General features: G+C 42.9%; 1 protein-coding gene and 1 long non-coding RNA gene across 2 annotated transcripts in view; both read right to left on the bottom strand.

Annotated features, from left to right (window-relative positions):
* Positions 1-7,072, bottom strand: part of LOC124802676 (leucine-rich repeat-containing protein 4-like) — a gene marked incomplete at its 5' end in the record, with an annotated part of 83,260 nt that extends 76,188 nt beyond the window's left edge. The window contains one exon of the mRNA XM_047263607.1: positions 6,875-7,072. Within this exon, the coding sequence (XP_047119563.1) occupies positions 6,875-7,072 (198 nt within the window). The remainder of the gene's footprint in view (positions 1-6,874) is intronic.
* Positions 7,073-7,116: 44 nt separating this feature from the next.
* The window catches only part of LOC124804925, a 443,647-nt gene continuing 432,319 nt past the window's right edge, over positions 7,117-18,444 (bottom strand). Inside the window, exon 4 of the long non-coding RNA XR_007017384.1 lies at positions 7,117-7,174. This is a non-coding gene — a long non-coding RNA (uncharacterized LOC124804925). The remainder of the gene's footprint in view (positions 7,175-18,444) is intronic.

Below are 18,444 nucleotides of genomic sequence, written 5' to 3'. Positions count from 1 at the left end.
TATTGTACATATAAATAATATTTTTTTCCCCATCTGATTTTTCGTTAAACTTGAGTAATTGATGTTCTGATTTCATTTGTTTTCTTGTTTCATGCCATTGTGTTAAGAAAACTGTAAACAATTTTCAATGTGAATATTAATGTTCATGTCAAATGTCAAACAATACTGTAATAGAATTGAAGTGTAACAAATGTTGAGGCTGTTGTAAGATGTTAAAACTGTAATTGTGCGTCTGGTCCGTACGTAGGCAATGTATTAGGATATGTAGAATACAAAACCTCGGGTGAATACCCTGTCTGTAAGGGAGCGGGAAAAGGTGGATGGCAGGCAAGCGCGGGAAAATGCGCACGGGCGCTGCACGGCACAACGGGCTCAGCAGTAGTAGTTGGAGTTGGCATTGGTCTGAGCAACACGTTCTGGAACGAGGAGGCTCTCCTGGAAGATCTAGTTTCATTGAGCCTCGGGTATGCCGTTCCAACGCCCATACAGCATGGCATAATTCCATAGGCACTAAATGGAAAAGTATTGCGACGCTATGAAGAAATAGTGCCGATACGTCAACAGCCATAGCTGTGGTTGTATGTGTGCTTTGTGCCTCGCCATCTCGCCGCCTGCCAACCGCCGCATCGATACGAACAGGTTGAAACTTTTAGTACTGTATTCGTATGGACCAGTGTTACTTTTGTTCCATACTGTTCAATAACAACTTAAATTTTACCAGAACTTTCCTATCATTCAATTATCCTCACAACTAACCTAGATAGGGCCCTTTCCAAATGTTGTGCAATCCGAGTGTCCCGAAATGAAAAATTAAATTTTGTGTTAATAACAATTACCTGCAGACCTAACTATGTAAGAATGGTGTTTAAAGAACTGTTTTGTTAATGAACCAGTAAATGAATAACGAAGGTCCGACAAAGTTGGAAGATAACTTTAATATTGATTTAGTAATGAAGTTTAATTACCTTGAGACAGATATAAAGCTATTTAAATGAGTAGGAAATAAGATAAAGAGAGTAGTAACTCATATATTGGAAATCTTGAGCGCATAATGGTGTCAGTAATTAATTTTTTTTTATACAGTGATCATAACAGTTTCAGGGTCCCCCCCCCTTTTTTTATTCATTTGAATTCTGAAGCGTTCTAAATTGATTTGACCAACAAAAGTTAAAGTCAATATAAAATTCAAAATTTATGAGTGTTTTTATCTTTAACAAAATTGACATTGTGTGTGTGACTCGAAAGTGCTGTTTCTAGGGTAACCTATGCCCGATTTTAATCAGATCAATAGACAGTACGAAGTTTTGAAGTATACATTATAGTGTAGTGTTATGTATTTATGGTTTTTCCATATCAGTACAGAACGTGAGACTATCAGTTCAATAGATTTTCTGGTTCTAAAATTCTACTATATTATGCAGTGTTACTACTTGTTGCTTTGCACGAATATCTGCCAACTTGTACAGGGAAGAAACTCAGTTAATGCCTAATTAGGCTGGCGACCGTATTATTAACAAATTGGTAGCATCTGTTGTGCTTTCTTTTGTCCGTCCTGACGTGTAGTTGCGTTCCGAACTTAATTGACGTATCATTGTTATTACAGAGTGGGTGTAAGTCTGATTAGTCACCATTCAGGTACACGCGGTCAATATCTATACAAAAATCCTGTCTTGTAAAGTGAACCCCATTCACTTATCATAGTACAGGCTTTAATGAGTATTGTGTGCCCCAAGCGCACGTTACACTATGAATTGTATGTTGCTTAGACCAACATCCGAAATTTGCAAATAGTTATGGAGATTTATCCATCCATAACGAGGAAGGCAAATCCGTGCGTTAGTATCGCCGGCGTGTGATACACACAACGTGTTACAGCGGCGTCAGGTTTTGTGGCATTGTGTGGCACCCTAAAGTACTACGCGTTATTCAAGGTACTGGAAAACCTAAGGAAAATCAGAAACAGCATAATTGCTGTAGCAAATAAATCTTACAGAACTACTCTTGCCTTTTTTATTTACAGTCATAGTTAGTTCCGACACTACACCTTACGCATGAAGAGTAAATCCCAACATATAAAGTCGCGAAAACTGATTTGTTTTTCAATTTGGGCAACTTTTTAATCGCATTCACATTCTCTCTTAAGTTGTTTCACATACTTAATTGTCTAATTTTAGATTTAATTCCATGTTTTATAGACTCTGTGGTCTTTGAATCTATGTGATAAAAAAAACCATCCACTTAAATATTTTTCACAACTTTCTATCTTCATATTAAAGTGCGATTTGCTCTTTAAGTTCAAAATGGTTCAAATGGCCCTGAGCAGTATGGGACTTAACATATATGGTCATCAGTCCCCTAGAACTTAGAACTACTTAAACCTAACTAACCTAAGGACATCACAACACATCCATGCCCGAGGCAGGATTCGAACCTGCGACCGTAGCGGTCGCGCGGTTCCAGACTGAAGCGCCTAGAGCCACTCGGCCACACCGGCCGGCGCTCTTTAAGTGTTTTTATATACAATAGCATTTGGCAATAAGGCTATAGCTTCGAAACTAATTATCATTAAATAAATAAGTAAGGTGTACCTCTTTAAGATTTATAAGGGACTGTCAAGCGAAAATGAGACACATGGAAAAAAGTAAATAAAGTGTTTATTATTTCAAAATTAATCGCCCTAAGTGTTAATGCTTTTATCTCACTATGAGACAAGATGGAAAAGTGTTTGCGGTTGCCTATGGAACCATGATTGTACCCTGTCACGCACCATTCCTCTTGAAGCAAATTGACGGCCAAGAATGTCTTCCTTCATTGCTCCGAAAACATGGAAATTGCACAGGGACAGATCGTCACAATTAACGCACAGCGGTACGCGGACACTTTGCAAGAACTAAAGCGCGCCGTCAAGTCTAGACGACCAGTAACGTTGAAAGATGGCAACATTCTGTTAGGAGGTGTCGCCAAGATTATTCCGACTACACTGCAGAAGTTTTGCTTCAAAGCCATAATACATCCCCTTTATAGTCCCGATCTCTCCCCATACGATTTCCATATTTTTACTGTTCAGAAGAAAGACATTCACTGCCGTCGATTTGTTGAGGACGAAGAGGTGCAAGCTTGGGTACAATCATGGTTCCGAAGGCAACCGAATTATTTATTTATTAACCATTATGGCGATTACTTTTGAAATAATAAGCACTTTACTTACTTCTTTTCCAAGTGTCTCGTTTCCATTTGACTACCTCCTATATTTTTGTCAGCTTGGGACCGGAAACAATTTTCTCTGAAAAATGGAGATCATGAAACAGTCCTGTTTCATTTGACCCAAACGGTCGGTTAGATCCTTTTAAGGTGTTTAATGGCAAGAGTGGCTACTAAACGCAGGTTCATGCACATTGCAGCTTGTGTTCCACATTGATCATAGAATTAACTCTTAGCGTTCGTACCTCGTAGAGGATGTCTCAAAGAAACATTCTACATAAATGAAGGTAGAAAGAAGGGGTTAATTTTAATTCACGCGTCGAAACTAAAAGTTTCCCTTGGCGCTTGTTGTAAGTTGTCAGTTCATGCGATTGCTGGCAGGGGTCAACAAGGAGCAACTACCTCGCTCGCTCGTCGACTAACGTACGTCGACTCGAAAAGCCGCTAACAGAGTAACAAAAACCGTTTTGTATTCTCCATTTCAACAGGTGCAGTTCAGCCACAACTGACGTAATTTTCGTCCAGAACACGGGGCTGTGTCTCCCACACCTCAAAGCCTTCCACGGTGACACGGCATTGTGCCGCTGGTCTGGTTGCCTTAAGACGCAGTATATGATTGTTTTTGTGTCAGAATTTGCGTAACACAGCGTGTTTGTGTGTGTCTCCCCTGCCAACAACTGGTAATAACGCTGCATAACCACAGCAGTGAACTCCACAAACACCATCATCGTTCGGACGTGCATCCGAGATGGTTTGTTTCTTGTTCCGGTATTTCCGCTGATAGCCTTACAGGCATTTTCAGGGTGAGTCCCTCGAAGACTTTGAACCATTATACACGACACGGTTGACTAAACGCGCGTTTACTCCACGGGGTATTGTGACAAGTGGTTTAAATTCTGCCAGCGACTCGCCTTGATGATGGCTCTAAGATTATCACCAGAAATTCAGAAGAAGAAATAATACTATCCTGGATCCACGACCGAAAGTGGTTGAAATAATGCAGCCGGGAAAAGTTCAAGAGAAACACCGGACATACTCGCAAAAGGACGGAAAACTTTGACTCTCGTCTTTGTTGTGCGTCCAGTGGAGATACATCGCACAATTCTGATTGGGAAATAAAACCTTTGATCCTAAAAATGATTCTACAATATTTATCTAGCCAATTTTTCAGATTGTCACAAATTATTACTAGTTTCGATCAGTTAAAGGGAATCTTCAGATTTAATTAATCTTGAAATGCAAAAAGTTCAAATGGTTCAAATGGCTCTGAGCACTATTGGACTTAGCTTCTCAGGTCATCAATCCCCTAGAACTTAGAACTACTTAAACCCAACTAACCTAAGGACATCACACACATCCATGCCCGAGGCAGGATTCAAACCTGCGACCGTAGCGGTCGCGCGGTTCTAGACTGTAGCGCCTACAACCGCTCGGCCACTCCGGCCGGCGTAGAAAAGTCAAAACACCAATAGTGACTAATTGGTTCTGAATATTATTATTAATTAGTCGAAAATGCTAATCATTTGTGTCAACTTGCAACTGAGACTGTTAAAATTAATGAGTAGTGCAAATTCCAAATTTCTCATTTGTCATGGGAAACCAAAAACAATGTACATCTTTTTATACATAACTAAGAACGAGTACTGCTACGACAGAATTATAGTGCTCAATTCATCGCTGCATAAAACAACGAGGCAGATTATAAAAAAACAATTTATTAAGAATGTTCTATGAATCCTTCCAGAGACTGATTACTTGTAAGTGTCAAGAAGCAACTTTTTGTGTAAAGTGTCATTAATACGGAAGCATTACGTTTTATTTGTGATAATACAAGTTCAGAAATACAGCAGTAATGTTTGAAATACTGAAACTGTACTCAAAATTATTTCTCATATCTTCTAAAGTTCTTACAAGAGAATATAAAAATTAGGCCCGCGGAAAATATCTCTCAGTATTGAATTTGTTTCATACAGAACACCATTCTTGGGATCAGATATTGTCAACTTTAACACAAGACTCGTTGTGATGCTGAGGAACAAATGGCAACATCGTCGACAGATCTTTCTGTTTTGCAGTTAATAAAAGCAGGTAGTCTTTCAGGAGAAATACGGTCTGACTTACATCGGGTATGGTCTTCCCTCTTTTGAATAAATTGACGTTCTTCAATTCTTCTGTTTCAGAATAAGAATTTTCAGCGTCTATGCGAGGTGGATGAGTAAGGAACACTTTCATCATACTGAATTTGCAGATATTACCCGCCTACATTAACAACAATGTTTCAGCAGCATCTTTAAAGTCAAACGTGCCAGTTTTATGCACTAGCAATGCTTCGAATGGTTTCATACCCTTAACTGAGTCAAAAATTTAGTGTAAATCTTGCAAAATAAATGACTTGTTTATCTCTCTTCGTTTCTCTTTAACTGCAAAATTTCTGTCGCAGTTCAAAAAGCTGTGCCCACTCATCAAAAACTTGAGTGTTACCTCTTCAAAACATCCCACACATATCACAAACATCATCAAAACCAGAATGGACGCGATTTTGACGCCTGGCACGTGCAAGTCCAGAGGTGAGGACTACTTGGCAGAAAGTCCATGTGGCACCTACGAATATCTCAAACATTTTCTCCGAGATTTGGCCCTTGCAACATGTCTAGGGACATGCAACACAGTATCGAGACCACAATAGAACTGAAAACACGTTTTGTGAAAAAAATTGCACTTAGAACGTTTAACATTTCCAATCTTTAAATTTTTTTTTTTGAACATACAGTTGCAGTTGGTCTCATGACAATACGTCATCTGTCATCGTAACTGTAAAAAAGTACGGGCTGTTACATGTGCATGTATGTAAACCATTCACCCTCATAAAATAGTATGGATCTTTTGATCATAACACCTTTGCAGATCAAATTTTCTCATTTGGAGGAGACAGGAGGAGCGACCGGTTTTACTTGCTAAAAACATTCAAAAACCACTATCGCATATATAGTTCTTTATTTAAAACAACCGGGTTCGACAGACTGTGTTCATCTTATGTTTGACCTCGCGCCAAGTTGTCATGTAGATAAATAATAGCATATTATAAGAGGTTTGTCAGAACTTAAATTTTAAAAACAGAAAACATCTTTTTCAAACGTCTATGACCTTATATGTATAGCTCACAGATGGCTGTTGCGTCACAAAAATACAGTACAACCTTATACACCGTTTAAAGTAGATTTTCAACGTTTAGCGTATGTCCAAATTATACAAACTGATGAGATGCTGTGCACTGTGTTTTTGTGACCAATCAACTGAGAGCGGTGTATATATATATGGACATGGCCATTTGCACAAGGTGCTTCATGTTTTTAAATATTTTAGTTACGACAAACCTTGTTTTTATAATGTGCTGTTTTCTATCTACATGTCTACTAGGTCCAACTTAAAATGTGCACATTTCATAACAAAAAGATTTTTTTAAGACCCGAAGATGACAACAAAGCCTATCGAAACGAGTTGTCTCAAATAAAGAAAAATTTATGCGGTCTTCGTTCTTGAATGTTTTTACCTTGCACTTAGTTGCGCTCGTCAAAATTTACGCCAAAGGTTGCTATCTTCATTCACGTGGAAGATACAGTCCTGTGAAATCGGACGAATCAGTTATTTCAGGATAGGAAGTATGGGCGCTCACCTGGAAGGCGGCGTGCACCGTCTTGATGCGGTTGTGCTTGAGCACGAGCCGCTGGATGGCGGGGTTGAGCGTGATGGGGATGACGTCCAGGTTGGTCTCGATGCAGGTGACGACGAGCGTCTTGTCGTCGCAGCTGCAGCCCACGGGGCAGAAGTCGGGCGAGCGCGCCGCCCCCGCCGCTCCCAGGCACGCGAGCAGCGCCAGCAGCGCCGCCGCGGCCGCCGCCAGCGCAGACACGCAGCCTCCGCCTCCGACGCCGCCACCGCTTCCGCCCCCGCGACCGCCACGCCGCGCACACATCTGCAACAGCGAGAGCATACCGCTCAGCAAGTGGACGTGCCGGTTCGGCCGCCAACGCACCTGTTTAAATCTAGAGAAAATAGGAGTAATCCGTTGAATTACAGACCCGTAACACTAACGTCGATTTCAGTGGGATAGTGGAATATACACTGCTCTTGAACATTATGAATCATCTCGAAGAAAACGATTTATTGACACATAGCCAACACGGATTCATGAATCATTGTTCCCGTTGAACACAGGTAGCTGTTTATTCTCACGAAGTAATGAGTGCTATCGACAGGGGACGTCAAATTAATTTAATATTTTCTGATTTCCAGAAGGCTTTTGACACCGTTCCTGACAAGCGACTTCTAATTAAGTTGCGTGCTATAGCCCACCCTCTTAGCTAAGTTGTAACGTGGTTGCCACCTGTGCAGCGGGCGCGGGTTCGATTCCCAGCCGGGTTGGAGATTTTCTCCGCTCGTGGACTGGGTGTTGTCTTGTCCTCATCATCATTTCATCCTTATCACCGGCACGCAAGTCGCCCAATGTGGCGTCGATTGAAATAAGACTTGCATTTGCCGGCCGAACTTGCCCGGATACGGGCTCCTGGCCAACAATCCCAAACGCTCATCTCCATTTTTCTTTGCTTGCTACGGAATATCGTCTGAGTTGTGTGACTGGATTCGTGGTATCCTGTCGGAAAAGTCACAGTTCGTAACAGTTGACAGAAACTCATCGAGTAAAACAGAAGTAATATCTGGCGTTCTCCAACGAAGCGTTATAGCCCTCTGTTGCTCCTGATCTACATAATCGGATTAGGAGACGATCTGAGCAGCCTTCTTCGATTGTTTGCAGATGATTCTGTCATTTACCGTCATTTAACGTCATCAGAAGATCAAAACGAAAAATGATTTAGACAAGACATCTGTATGGTGCAAAAAGTGTCAATTGTCTCTAAATAAGAAGTCTTAAGTCATCCATCCGAGGCAGTTAACTGTTATGTAGACAAGCGCCTGTGATGTAGATATAGAGAAGCGTCACGAATTCTAATGTTCATTAGTTATACCAGTTTCTACTTACTACAGTATGAACCTGAACACCACTGACCAATTTTCTGAGGCTCTTCACGGATATTTTACGAGTATTTTGTGTAACCAATCTCCAGTGGCTTTTTCCAAAGCAGCTGCATTTCGTTTGATTCCTTATCCCCATGTGTGTTTTTATTCGAACTGCGCTGGAAATACACTGACGAGCCGAAACATTATGACCAGCGCTCTTCGTGAGACTGACGCCGCCTGATGGGGTTACGGTCACGTGACGGGCTAAGCAAAATACATTAGCAAAGCAGGTACGTACGTGAACTCAATCTAGCAGCGATACGGACCGTAATTGCGCACATTGACAACGTAGGTGACTTCGACAGAGCGCAGATTGTTACGGTCCAGCGCTTAGCAACGACCATCTCAGAAATGGGGAAGCTTGTCATCTGTTTGCGTGCTTCCTACTGTACGTCCTGGCAAGATTACATCTTGATAAAAACATAGTGTCGGAGAAACGAATCTACTCTTTCCTTGATCGCAGTGCATCATCTTTCATTGCCGATTAATCTATGTTAAACACTGCAAAGGACATAGTCCCGGTGCCTTTAACAAAAATGGCTCTGAGCACTATGGGACTTAGCTTCTGAGGTCATCAGTCCCCTAGAACTTAGAACTACTTAAACCTAACGACATCATACACATCCATGCCCGAGGCAGGATTCGAACCTGCGACCGTAGAGGTTGCGCGGTTCTAGACTGTAGCGCCTAGAACCGCGCGACCGTCCCGGTGCCTTTAACAGCAGAAATGTTCAAAGTCTCTTATCACTTAGACATGCGTTCAAGTGTACATAGTAACTATAAAAAGAAGTCCATTATAATTATCCAGGCTGTTATGCCGTGGTCGGTTGATGAATTCTGAGGTGATTCCCAACGTTTCGTCTCCGACTGCAGGAGACATCTTCAAGGGGGTCCGTAGCTTGATGGAAGGTCCAACACACACACTGGCTCGCCACTGACTCGCCAGTGTGTGTGTTGGACCTTCCATCAAGCTACGGACCCCCTTGAAGATGTCTCCCGCAGTCGGAGACGAAACGTTGGGAATCGCCTCAGAATTCATCAACCGACCACGGCATAACAGCCCGGATAATTATAATGGACATGATATTTCCGGCCGTGAAAGTTTACATTTTAGTATAAAAAGAAGCACTAATTTAAACAACATAACATTAATTGTCATCTTATCAATAGTCAATACTGGAAGCAGGGAACCACTAAATACGATTTTAGCAAGGGCTAGGATGTACGAAGAGGTCACAGATATTCAAAGCACAAAAACAACTTTGACGGAAAAGAATAAGACTGAAATTACACGAAGTGGGAGCCTTAATGCTAAATAAAGCGAACGGCACCTAATCTTCTGCAGTACAAATTCTCTAACACAAGTTGGCGAGACTCCGCAATCTCAGTCAGCGGTCTGATGACGTCACGACACGATCGCTGCGCAGACACGTATATTTATACGTATGCTTAGCTTGTTTGAATTTGAAATTACTATCTGAGACTTTACAGCCTCTAATGATGTCTCCAGCATTACGGGACGAAACGTTAGGATGTCTTAAACCACGGGTAAATGGCCACAAAACAAAAACCACCAAGGTTGTTAGAAGAGACTCTAGTCTGCAAAGTGGAACAAGTAACGAAGCAAATAATACGCAGTCTGTGGTGGTTTATCCCTATATTAATAAGCAGTGAAAGAGATGTGCGATCCCTCAGAGTGACATGAAGATGCAAGTTTTGGTAAAGGCTGGGAGCCACAGAGCTACAAACGACATGGGTTCCTTGTAGTGGTACACCGACATGTTCCGTTTTGCACACAGTGATAAACAGGAAAGTCTTGATCACGTCCTTCATTTGCCTCGGACAGGCTGAGTCTCAGTACTCTGCAATTTAATCACAAGAACGAACAATAACAGCATCCAGCAGCTCAATACAATCACTTGATGGAAAATTTTTAACACATTAGCTGAAAGAAAATTGAGTGTTAATCGATACTCGGCTAGTAGCCGGTCCTCGTTGTACATCATCATCATCAGTTATCTGCTATATTAGCAGGGCCTTTGCCTCTCCATTTTCTGCGATCCATTGCTTCCTTCTTAAGGCTGCTGTATGTTGTACCGTCCATCATGTCATCCAGTATCTGTAATCTCTTCCTTCCTCGCTTCCTTTTCCCTTCTACATAACCTTCTAGAACTGTTTTTATCAGTCCGTCATTCTTTCTTAATACATGCCCAATCCAATTTCTTTTTTTCTCTTTATTACACCTATTAACTGTCTTTTCTCTCCCACTCTTCTCAGAACCTATTCATTTTTTACTCTGTCCATCCAACTTATTCTTTCCATCCTCCGCCATGTCCAGATCTCAGAAGCCTCCATCCAACCTTTCTCTGCCTTTCTTCCTCATAGTCCATGTTTCAGCGCCATATAGAAGAACACTCCATACAACACATTTTATGAGTCTCTTCCTGAGTTCTCTGTCCATACCGCTGCAGAAAATTCTCCTTTTCTTATAAAATGCCTCTTTTGCCATTGCTACCTTGTTTTAATTTCTGTGGTGCACTTCCAGTCGGTGTCTATCCTGCTAGCAAGATACTTAAAATTTTGCACCTATTCTAGTATTTCTCCATTCATCATGATTTTTATTTCCTTATTTCCTCCTAGTGCCAATACTTTTGTTTTATTTGTGTTAATTTTCATTCCATATTTTTTCCGTTAGTTTCAATGGTGTCCACCAAATCCTGTAATTCTTTTTCCCCTGTGGCTAGAAGGACTATGTCATCAGCAGACCTCAAACACCCTACTTTTATTCCTCCAATTTCTACTCCTTTGTCATCTAATGAGCATTGGCCAATCATATTTTCCAAGTAGAGGTTGAAAAGAGTAGGTGATAGACAGCATCCTTGTCATACTCCTTTTCCTAGTCTGATCCAGTTTGTACTTTCTCCTCTCACTTCAATTGAAACTTCTTGATTAAGATATAATGAGTTTATAAGTCTTCTGGTTTTCCAGTCCACTCTCTTTTCCCTCATTATAGTCGCCAGCTTGTCCCAAACCACATTGTCAAATGTCTTTTCTAGATCGATGAAGCACATATATGGTATAGGTCTCTTCCTCGTTGTACATACAGCTCACATATTCAAAAGTCTATAATTAAGGCTGTGCATAGTAGGAGGCACATGGAAACAATAGTAAGACCTCGTTCCCATTAAACTATCTGTAAAGATGGCCACATAGGCACAACTTAAACTGGAATAAATATGGAAATCCCCGAAAGGAATAACAGCTATGGCCATGTTCAAAAACATACAGCATTTCCAGGAGGACTGATGAAAAATATGTAAAAAACCTAAATGGATGTGAATCCATTTACCGAACCCATCAGTCCATTGCTCAGCAGTTTTCGTCAGTTTATAACTTTCTAACACTTAAAAGCTCTAAAGGCAGCACAGGGTCGTCTGGTTCCACGGCCAGTGGCTGATGTAATCTAGTTGTCCTGAAGAGAGAGCTGAAAATACGGTCGAAACGTCGGTTGCGTACTTTTATTTTTGAATAATAATACAGCTTAACACCCAAAACGATTTTATTCAAATTTTAAAGGCAATATTTGCCTTTATATTCCTTCACAGTTTCAATAAAAATGGAAAGCCGCATTACTAAGGTGCAAAATGTTCCAACGTTTCGACCATTACTGCAAGCGGTCATCATCAAGATGACTGATGATAGTTACCCACAATATTATTAACTTCAATGCAAAGTATGCATCATAAGGCAGTCAGACTCCTTGAAAAATTCTACCAAAGCGCTTTCGTTGTTTCATAGCAGTGAGCAGCTGCAATGTAATGTTTCTTTAGGCAAGTGCATTAGTTTCTCGTGCATCACTTGCACTTTTCCACATCTAATGAAGCTTTAAAAGGAACACACACACACACACACACACGCACACACAAACACATACACACAGTGTCTCGCGCGCCACAAGACAGCTAAACTTGAGCGCGGCCTTAGTGTCGCCCGTATTTAACTTGCGAGTTATCGCCCGCAGAGAGGAAGGCCAAAGTTTGAGAAGCAACGCTCCCAAACAAAAGTTTCCGAGGAGTGGCGCAGCGCGAGGTGGTTTCCGCGCTGGCCTCGGTTCGCCTCTTCGCTCCTCGCAAATTGCGCCGCAAGACTGCGCGCGGGGGCGCTGCGCGCTGAGTTAGAAACCTTAAAGAGGCGACGATTCCTGCCCGGCGCGAGAAGAGCAACTGGGTCGGTTGGGGCGTCGCGACCGCACACACATTTCCAGTGGGACGCGCAAAATGAATTAGCAGCAGCCGTAAACAGCGGTCTCTCAGCTCTGTGTCTGTGCTGTGTGTGTGCGTGTGTGTGTTGGGATATACGCGCTAAAGTGGGACGCGAATTGTTGCGCAGTGGCGTCGTGACCGCAGCAGCAGAAACGTGGAACAACGGCTGCGAGGTCCCACCACGCAGAAGATCCCCGCCGCTGGGTGCACAAAGCAGGGACGCCTGTCGCACGTGTCGCCCTACGGGGAAAAGGAACAGGAAGAACGGAATGAAAGGGCCGACACCGGGGTCCGAAGGGAATGAAGACGGAAACAGTGAGAGATAGGGAACGGACGGAACAGGATAGAACGAGGAAAGGACAGAGAGTGGGCGGAGGGGGGGGACTCCGCAGATGGCGGTTCGCCGGTATTGATGGCTCGGACGAGGGCGAAACGGAAGAAAGAAACACGCACGACATTGTGCATAATTAACGCATCGGACGGAGAAGACGCCTAGGGGCTTGCGTGAGAGCGCGGCTGGTTGGTGAGGAGAGGAAAAGAGGGGGAGGAGGGAGGAAGAGGGGAGGCGAGGGGCAGCAGTGGCAGGGGCTATTCCATCCGAGACTAATTTCGGAAGATCAAACAGCGCGTCGGACGCGTGAATGCGATCCGGACCCGCAGTTTTAATGCGTTCCAACGGCGGCCAAGCATCAAAAAGAGGAGGCAGCAGCGAGATTTTTCCCTCTCTGCCGCCTCACACCAAGTCTGTCTGTGTGTGTGTGTGTGTGTGTGTGTGTGTGTGTGTGTGTAAAATAGGGACAATGAAGAACGTGAGAGATGTTCTGTGAAGAGAGCAGTCCATCTAAGAGACACACTGATGTTCCGGCAATTACAGTCCCGAAATGGCGTACTCTCTACTTTCTCTTTCGGCGTTGGCGACGTCATTTCTGTGGTAAAAGCACACGGAGTACAGAAATTAACATGCTTACCGAAATAGTTGTATAACTGGAATGAATTTCGCTTTCCCTTTAACATGCACACGCCAATATTCTGCAAAGTACGTTGCAGTACGGTGGAGATACTTCGCAGCTCTATCACTTACTAGCTTTTCCCTGTTGCATTCGCGAAAGTGTGTGGAGGAAATAACCTCGCTAAGCCCCGTACTTCTCAGATTTTACCACCATGATCTTTTCGCGACATACTTGAAAGGAAATAAAATACTGCTTGGCGCTTCTTGAAACGTACGTTCTTGGAATTTCATGAGTAAATCTCACCGTATAATGTTTGCCACTGAGCCGAACAAGCTTATCCGTGACACCGTCGTACTGCCTAGATGAACCATTACCGAAACGTCTTCTTTGAATGAAACGTGCGTCCTCTATTACTCCTACGTGGACTGTTCTAGGTAAACATTGAGTTACTCGAATAAAAATTGGGTAAGCTATCTGCTTCACAGGTGATTAAGCTAACACTTTACGAGTATTTTTCTATTGGATAATTGTTGTTTGCTCTCCATAAATCACCGATACGTACCAGAAGATATCAGGCCGCCGATGCTGCCGCCACAACATGGATACTGAAAACATATAACGAAACCTGATACCGAATGCAAATAACTCGTGATTTGCACTATCAGTCTCGCACTTCCTTTCTTCCAAAGAATCTCATTTATTTTTCAAGTTGTCCGACTGCGTACACGCAGTCCCATCGACAGACGATGCTGAAAACTCAAGTGCATCAGTCGAAAATGAAGTATTACTGCTGTAGGAATCCTTCAATTGATCTTGTTACCATTTCCAAAGCTGCAACATCGGAATTATGACGGATTCTCACGATAGATTTATCTTATTTTCGGTTGATATACTCCTGTTTCACGTAACACCTGACGATGGTAAAGGCTGTAGCCAAATCGCTACGATGAGAGTCATACATGTTATAAAAATGAATGTGTGTGTGTGTGTGTGTGTGTGTGTGTTCCACATCTACTAAATCACTGGACCGATCGCAACCAAACTTGGTAGACATATCGCTTTCTGTCAGGTAACAATCCCTGTGCAGGTAAGATCCACCTATCTATCATAGTTAGAAGATGTGGCGTCATAAAAGCTAAGATGCGTGAGAAACAGCCGCATTGTGGGGTGACACTGAAATTTATTACTTCTGTGCTGCTACTTCTATTCATAACATCTTTTGCAGACAATATCCACATACGTCACTGAATGTACCTATGGAATTATATCACTGTATGGTACATAGATCGTATGAAACACTGAGGTGCGTGAAAAACTGCCACGTCATCCGTGATGTTTAAATATATTACTTCTTTGCTATTAAATTTGTTCACAACATATAGCGAAGACAGTAACCACATATGCCGCTGAATGTACCTACACAAATATATCACTGTACGGTATATACTTCAAGAGATAAGACGTCTTAAACACTGAGGCGCGTGAAAAAAATGCAGCATCATGCACGAAGTTTCAATACATTTAATCCTTACTCCTAAGTCACTACTACAATCTAGTCAACTTAGTGTTACCCCTCACACGCTTGACAGTGCTTTCGACTGCTTTAAACTGCGAAGCGGAAACAACTGTAGGAGAAAACAGTTGCAGAGTATGGAGTAATGAAGAGGTGTCGGCATTGAGAAGTTTACAAAACCACAATGTAGACATGTGAAGCATCAATGGTTATAAACTTGTACATTACGCAAATTTCTTTGTGTGATTGTTTCATAATTTCAGTTGTTTTCACGAATACATGGAAATGAATTTTTTTTTTACGCTGCGAACACAGTTCATTCTCTTCGTTTCTAGTAGAAAAATTGGCAAAATAAAGAGCCTGGCAATGCCAGGTAGTCAATTAGTAACATAATAAAATCGATTCAAAGCACTATGGCGGGTCCATTAAACAGACAGCAAAACAATACGGCTTCGTGTCTATCAAAACCACGTACACTCTTAGAACTGTGACTGTTTCTTGTCATTGACTGCCAATCGTGCAATATAACAATAATTTATCTGTCGCTATTTGTGTGCAGTACTTTATATATATTAAGGTTTAATGTCAACTACGAATCTGTGGACCAAGAGTCACTCCCACGACATATCACATTCCGCTATATTTTTATGATGGGTCTTCCCTCTAAGTTATAGCACCATCCACTAACTGTCCTCAAGGAGACTACGACGTTTTCTATAGTCACCAAATATAATTGTCATTGCGTCAGCACCTAGGTTAATATAATCGTCATTGCGCTTGCACCTGCGCAGAACTTCGGGAAAACGTAAAGTAGAAAACTAAGGCCGTATGTAGGACGAACTCCCATGCAAGTAGTCTTGTTTCGTTGGGTACGTTATACAAGCACACACTAGACTGTAGAACTTCAACTTCTTTCTCGAATATCGTCTGTTGCTTAGTGAGAGTCGAAAAATTATATTTTATGACGAATTGCCATCTCTTTAGGAAAATTAATTGAATGAAGATGAGTTGTGGTTAACCACGGATGTGCTATGTGGTTATAGTAATCGAAAATTTGTTTATTTAAATACTTATTCCCAGCGAAAGTTTTGCTTAACCTTCCAGAAAGTTAGAGAAAATGCACAAAATTCGCTACGAAGCGGGAAGACAATGAGAAATAAATACTATGTCAGAGAAACAAATGTGTGTGTGTGTGAATTCCTAAGGGACCAAACTGCTGAGGTCATCGGTACCTCGCTACTTAAACGAACTTATGCTAAGAACAACACATACACCCATGCCCGAGGGAGGACTCGAACCTCTGGCGGGGGTGGGGTGCGGGGTGGGAGGTCTTGCAGTCCGTGACATGGCGCGACTAACAGCGAGGGGGAAAAAAAAAAACTTCGTATGGCCTCGACACGAAAAAAGGCACAGTATTCGACATTCCACTTGCCAGACATGAAATTCAAAAATGGCTCTGAGCACTATGGGACTCAACATCTGTGGTCATAAGTCCCCTAGAACTTAGAACTTTTTAAACCTAACAAACCTAAGGACATCACACACATCCATGCCCGACGCAGGATTCGAACCTGCGACCGTAGCAGTCGCGCGGCTCCTGACTGAGCGCCTAGAACCGCCAGACATGAAATTGCACGTGCTCTCGAACATCACACAATTTTCGGTGTATTTCAATAAATCCCCATCTACACATAATCTCGTTAAAACTATAAAAATGTGTTACAGATTCAGACACACATCAGGTACGGGACCTCCGTGAACATTATCGGGTGCAGGGTATCCCAGGAGGAATGATCAATGTTTAGGGACGTGACAGGAACGATCATTCGAAGCAAATAAGTCTAGTAAATAAGCGTTCCAAAATGCATACCTTAACAGCTGTCAGCACTTATTCATTTTCCATCTCATATACTGCAAGCTCTTTGCTATCCATATTTTTAGAGGTGGTAGTAGTGGCCGTGCAGCCTGGCTTGGCATGCCTCGAAGCAAAGTGTCATCGAGTGGTCGTCAATTGTCACACGGTCAGCCTTTGCCGAGGATTCAGCGCCACTCTGCCGCCATCCTGACAGGACCATCTGTCAATGGAGTCCAGCTGGTGTCTGATGGGGCCTTCCTAACAACTGAGGCACTGGTGCAGTCGACAGCGCCACGTGTCCCCAGCTAGCCACCAGTTCGGCTTTTGCACCGTGGACGCCTGCGCCCCACACTTGCTACTGGCCGGCGGGACTTGGATTCCGCGGTTAGCGGTCAGTGACAGCTTGCCACATCACCCCTGACGCAGCACCGAGCGAGGTGGCGCAGTGGTTAGCACACTGGACTCGCATTCGGGAGGACGACGGTTCAATCCCGTCTCCGGACATCCTGATTTAGGTTTTCCGTGACTTCCCTAAATCGCTTCAGGCAAATGCCGGGATGGTTCCTTTGAAAGGGCACGGCCGATTTCCTTCCCCATCCTTACCTCACCCCAGCTTGCGCTCCGTCTCTAATGACCTCGTTGTCGACGGGACGTTAAACACTAATCTCCTCCTCCTCCTTCTTCCTGACGCAGCTCGGTCGCATGACACAGCGGCCGGTGTCTTTCTACGTCGACCAACCTTTCAGCCACCGGCACATGAGGGACTGAGCATGTCACAAAATTATTTACGTTATTCTGCTGTTATGTTGTCTTCCTTGCCTTTCGGACTTTTTTCCGCAGTTGCGGATATATAAGTTGTATAGGTGAATTACCTTCTGTTGTAAGTGTAATGAAAGTGTTATTAAGCCGGACACTTTTCGATTTATTGTAAAGCTTCTTTAGTGATCACTGTAGCGGTATGATTTTTTTCTCTTACAATTTTGTTTGCTAGGATCATGAGCAATTCGCATGCTCTAGTTATTACTATAAACAGTTTTGATTCTTATCGTTCCTTAAGGTTCTTTCGTTGTTTACTTCATTCTTCTTCTTCTTCTTCCATGTGTACGTGCTGGGTTTTCAGCACACATCATTTTCACTGCACTAAATATATTCACGTTTCTGTGTTGAGAATCACTGTCATCTAGCCATTTCGTGTGTTTGGTTTTACTATCGCGGGATGTGTTCGTCTTTCGTTTGTTTTGGTAGTGGTGGGAGCGCCTGTGAGTGTATTTTCCGAGTAGAATGTGCCTGTGTGTGTGTGTGTGTGTGTGTGTGTGTGTGTGTGTGTGTTTGGGAGGGTGTACATTTTCTGTCAGGTCGAATGGCTTCTGACGGAGCCCGATCCGCCACCTTCCACCAGAGCATATCCACACCATCTGCTCCACAGCGGCAGCTTCCCACTGACGTATTGTGAGTGGAAGAGTCGAGCCCGTCAAGTGTCAAGTGGAAAAAATTTCACCAACATTCCATTCCACACCCCCCCCCCCCCCCCCACCACCACCATCCTTCCTGTCTGTAGAAAGCTACGTCAGCGAAACGCAGGCACCC

This window comes from Schistocerca piceifrons, chromosome 1 (assembly GCF_021461385.2).
Source record: "Schistocerca piceifrons isolate TAMUIC-IGC-003096 chromosome 1, iqSchPice1.1, whole genome shotgun sequence".
NCBI classification, from domain to species: domain Eukaryota; kingdom Metazoa; phylum Arthropoda; class Insecta; order Orthoptera; family Acrididae; genus Schistocerca; species Schistocerca piceifrons.
The sequence above is the reverse complement of the archived record's forward strand: the minus strand, read 5'-3'. Positions and strand labels throughout refer to the sequence as shown.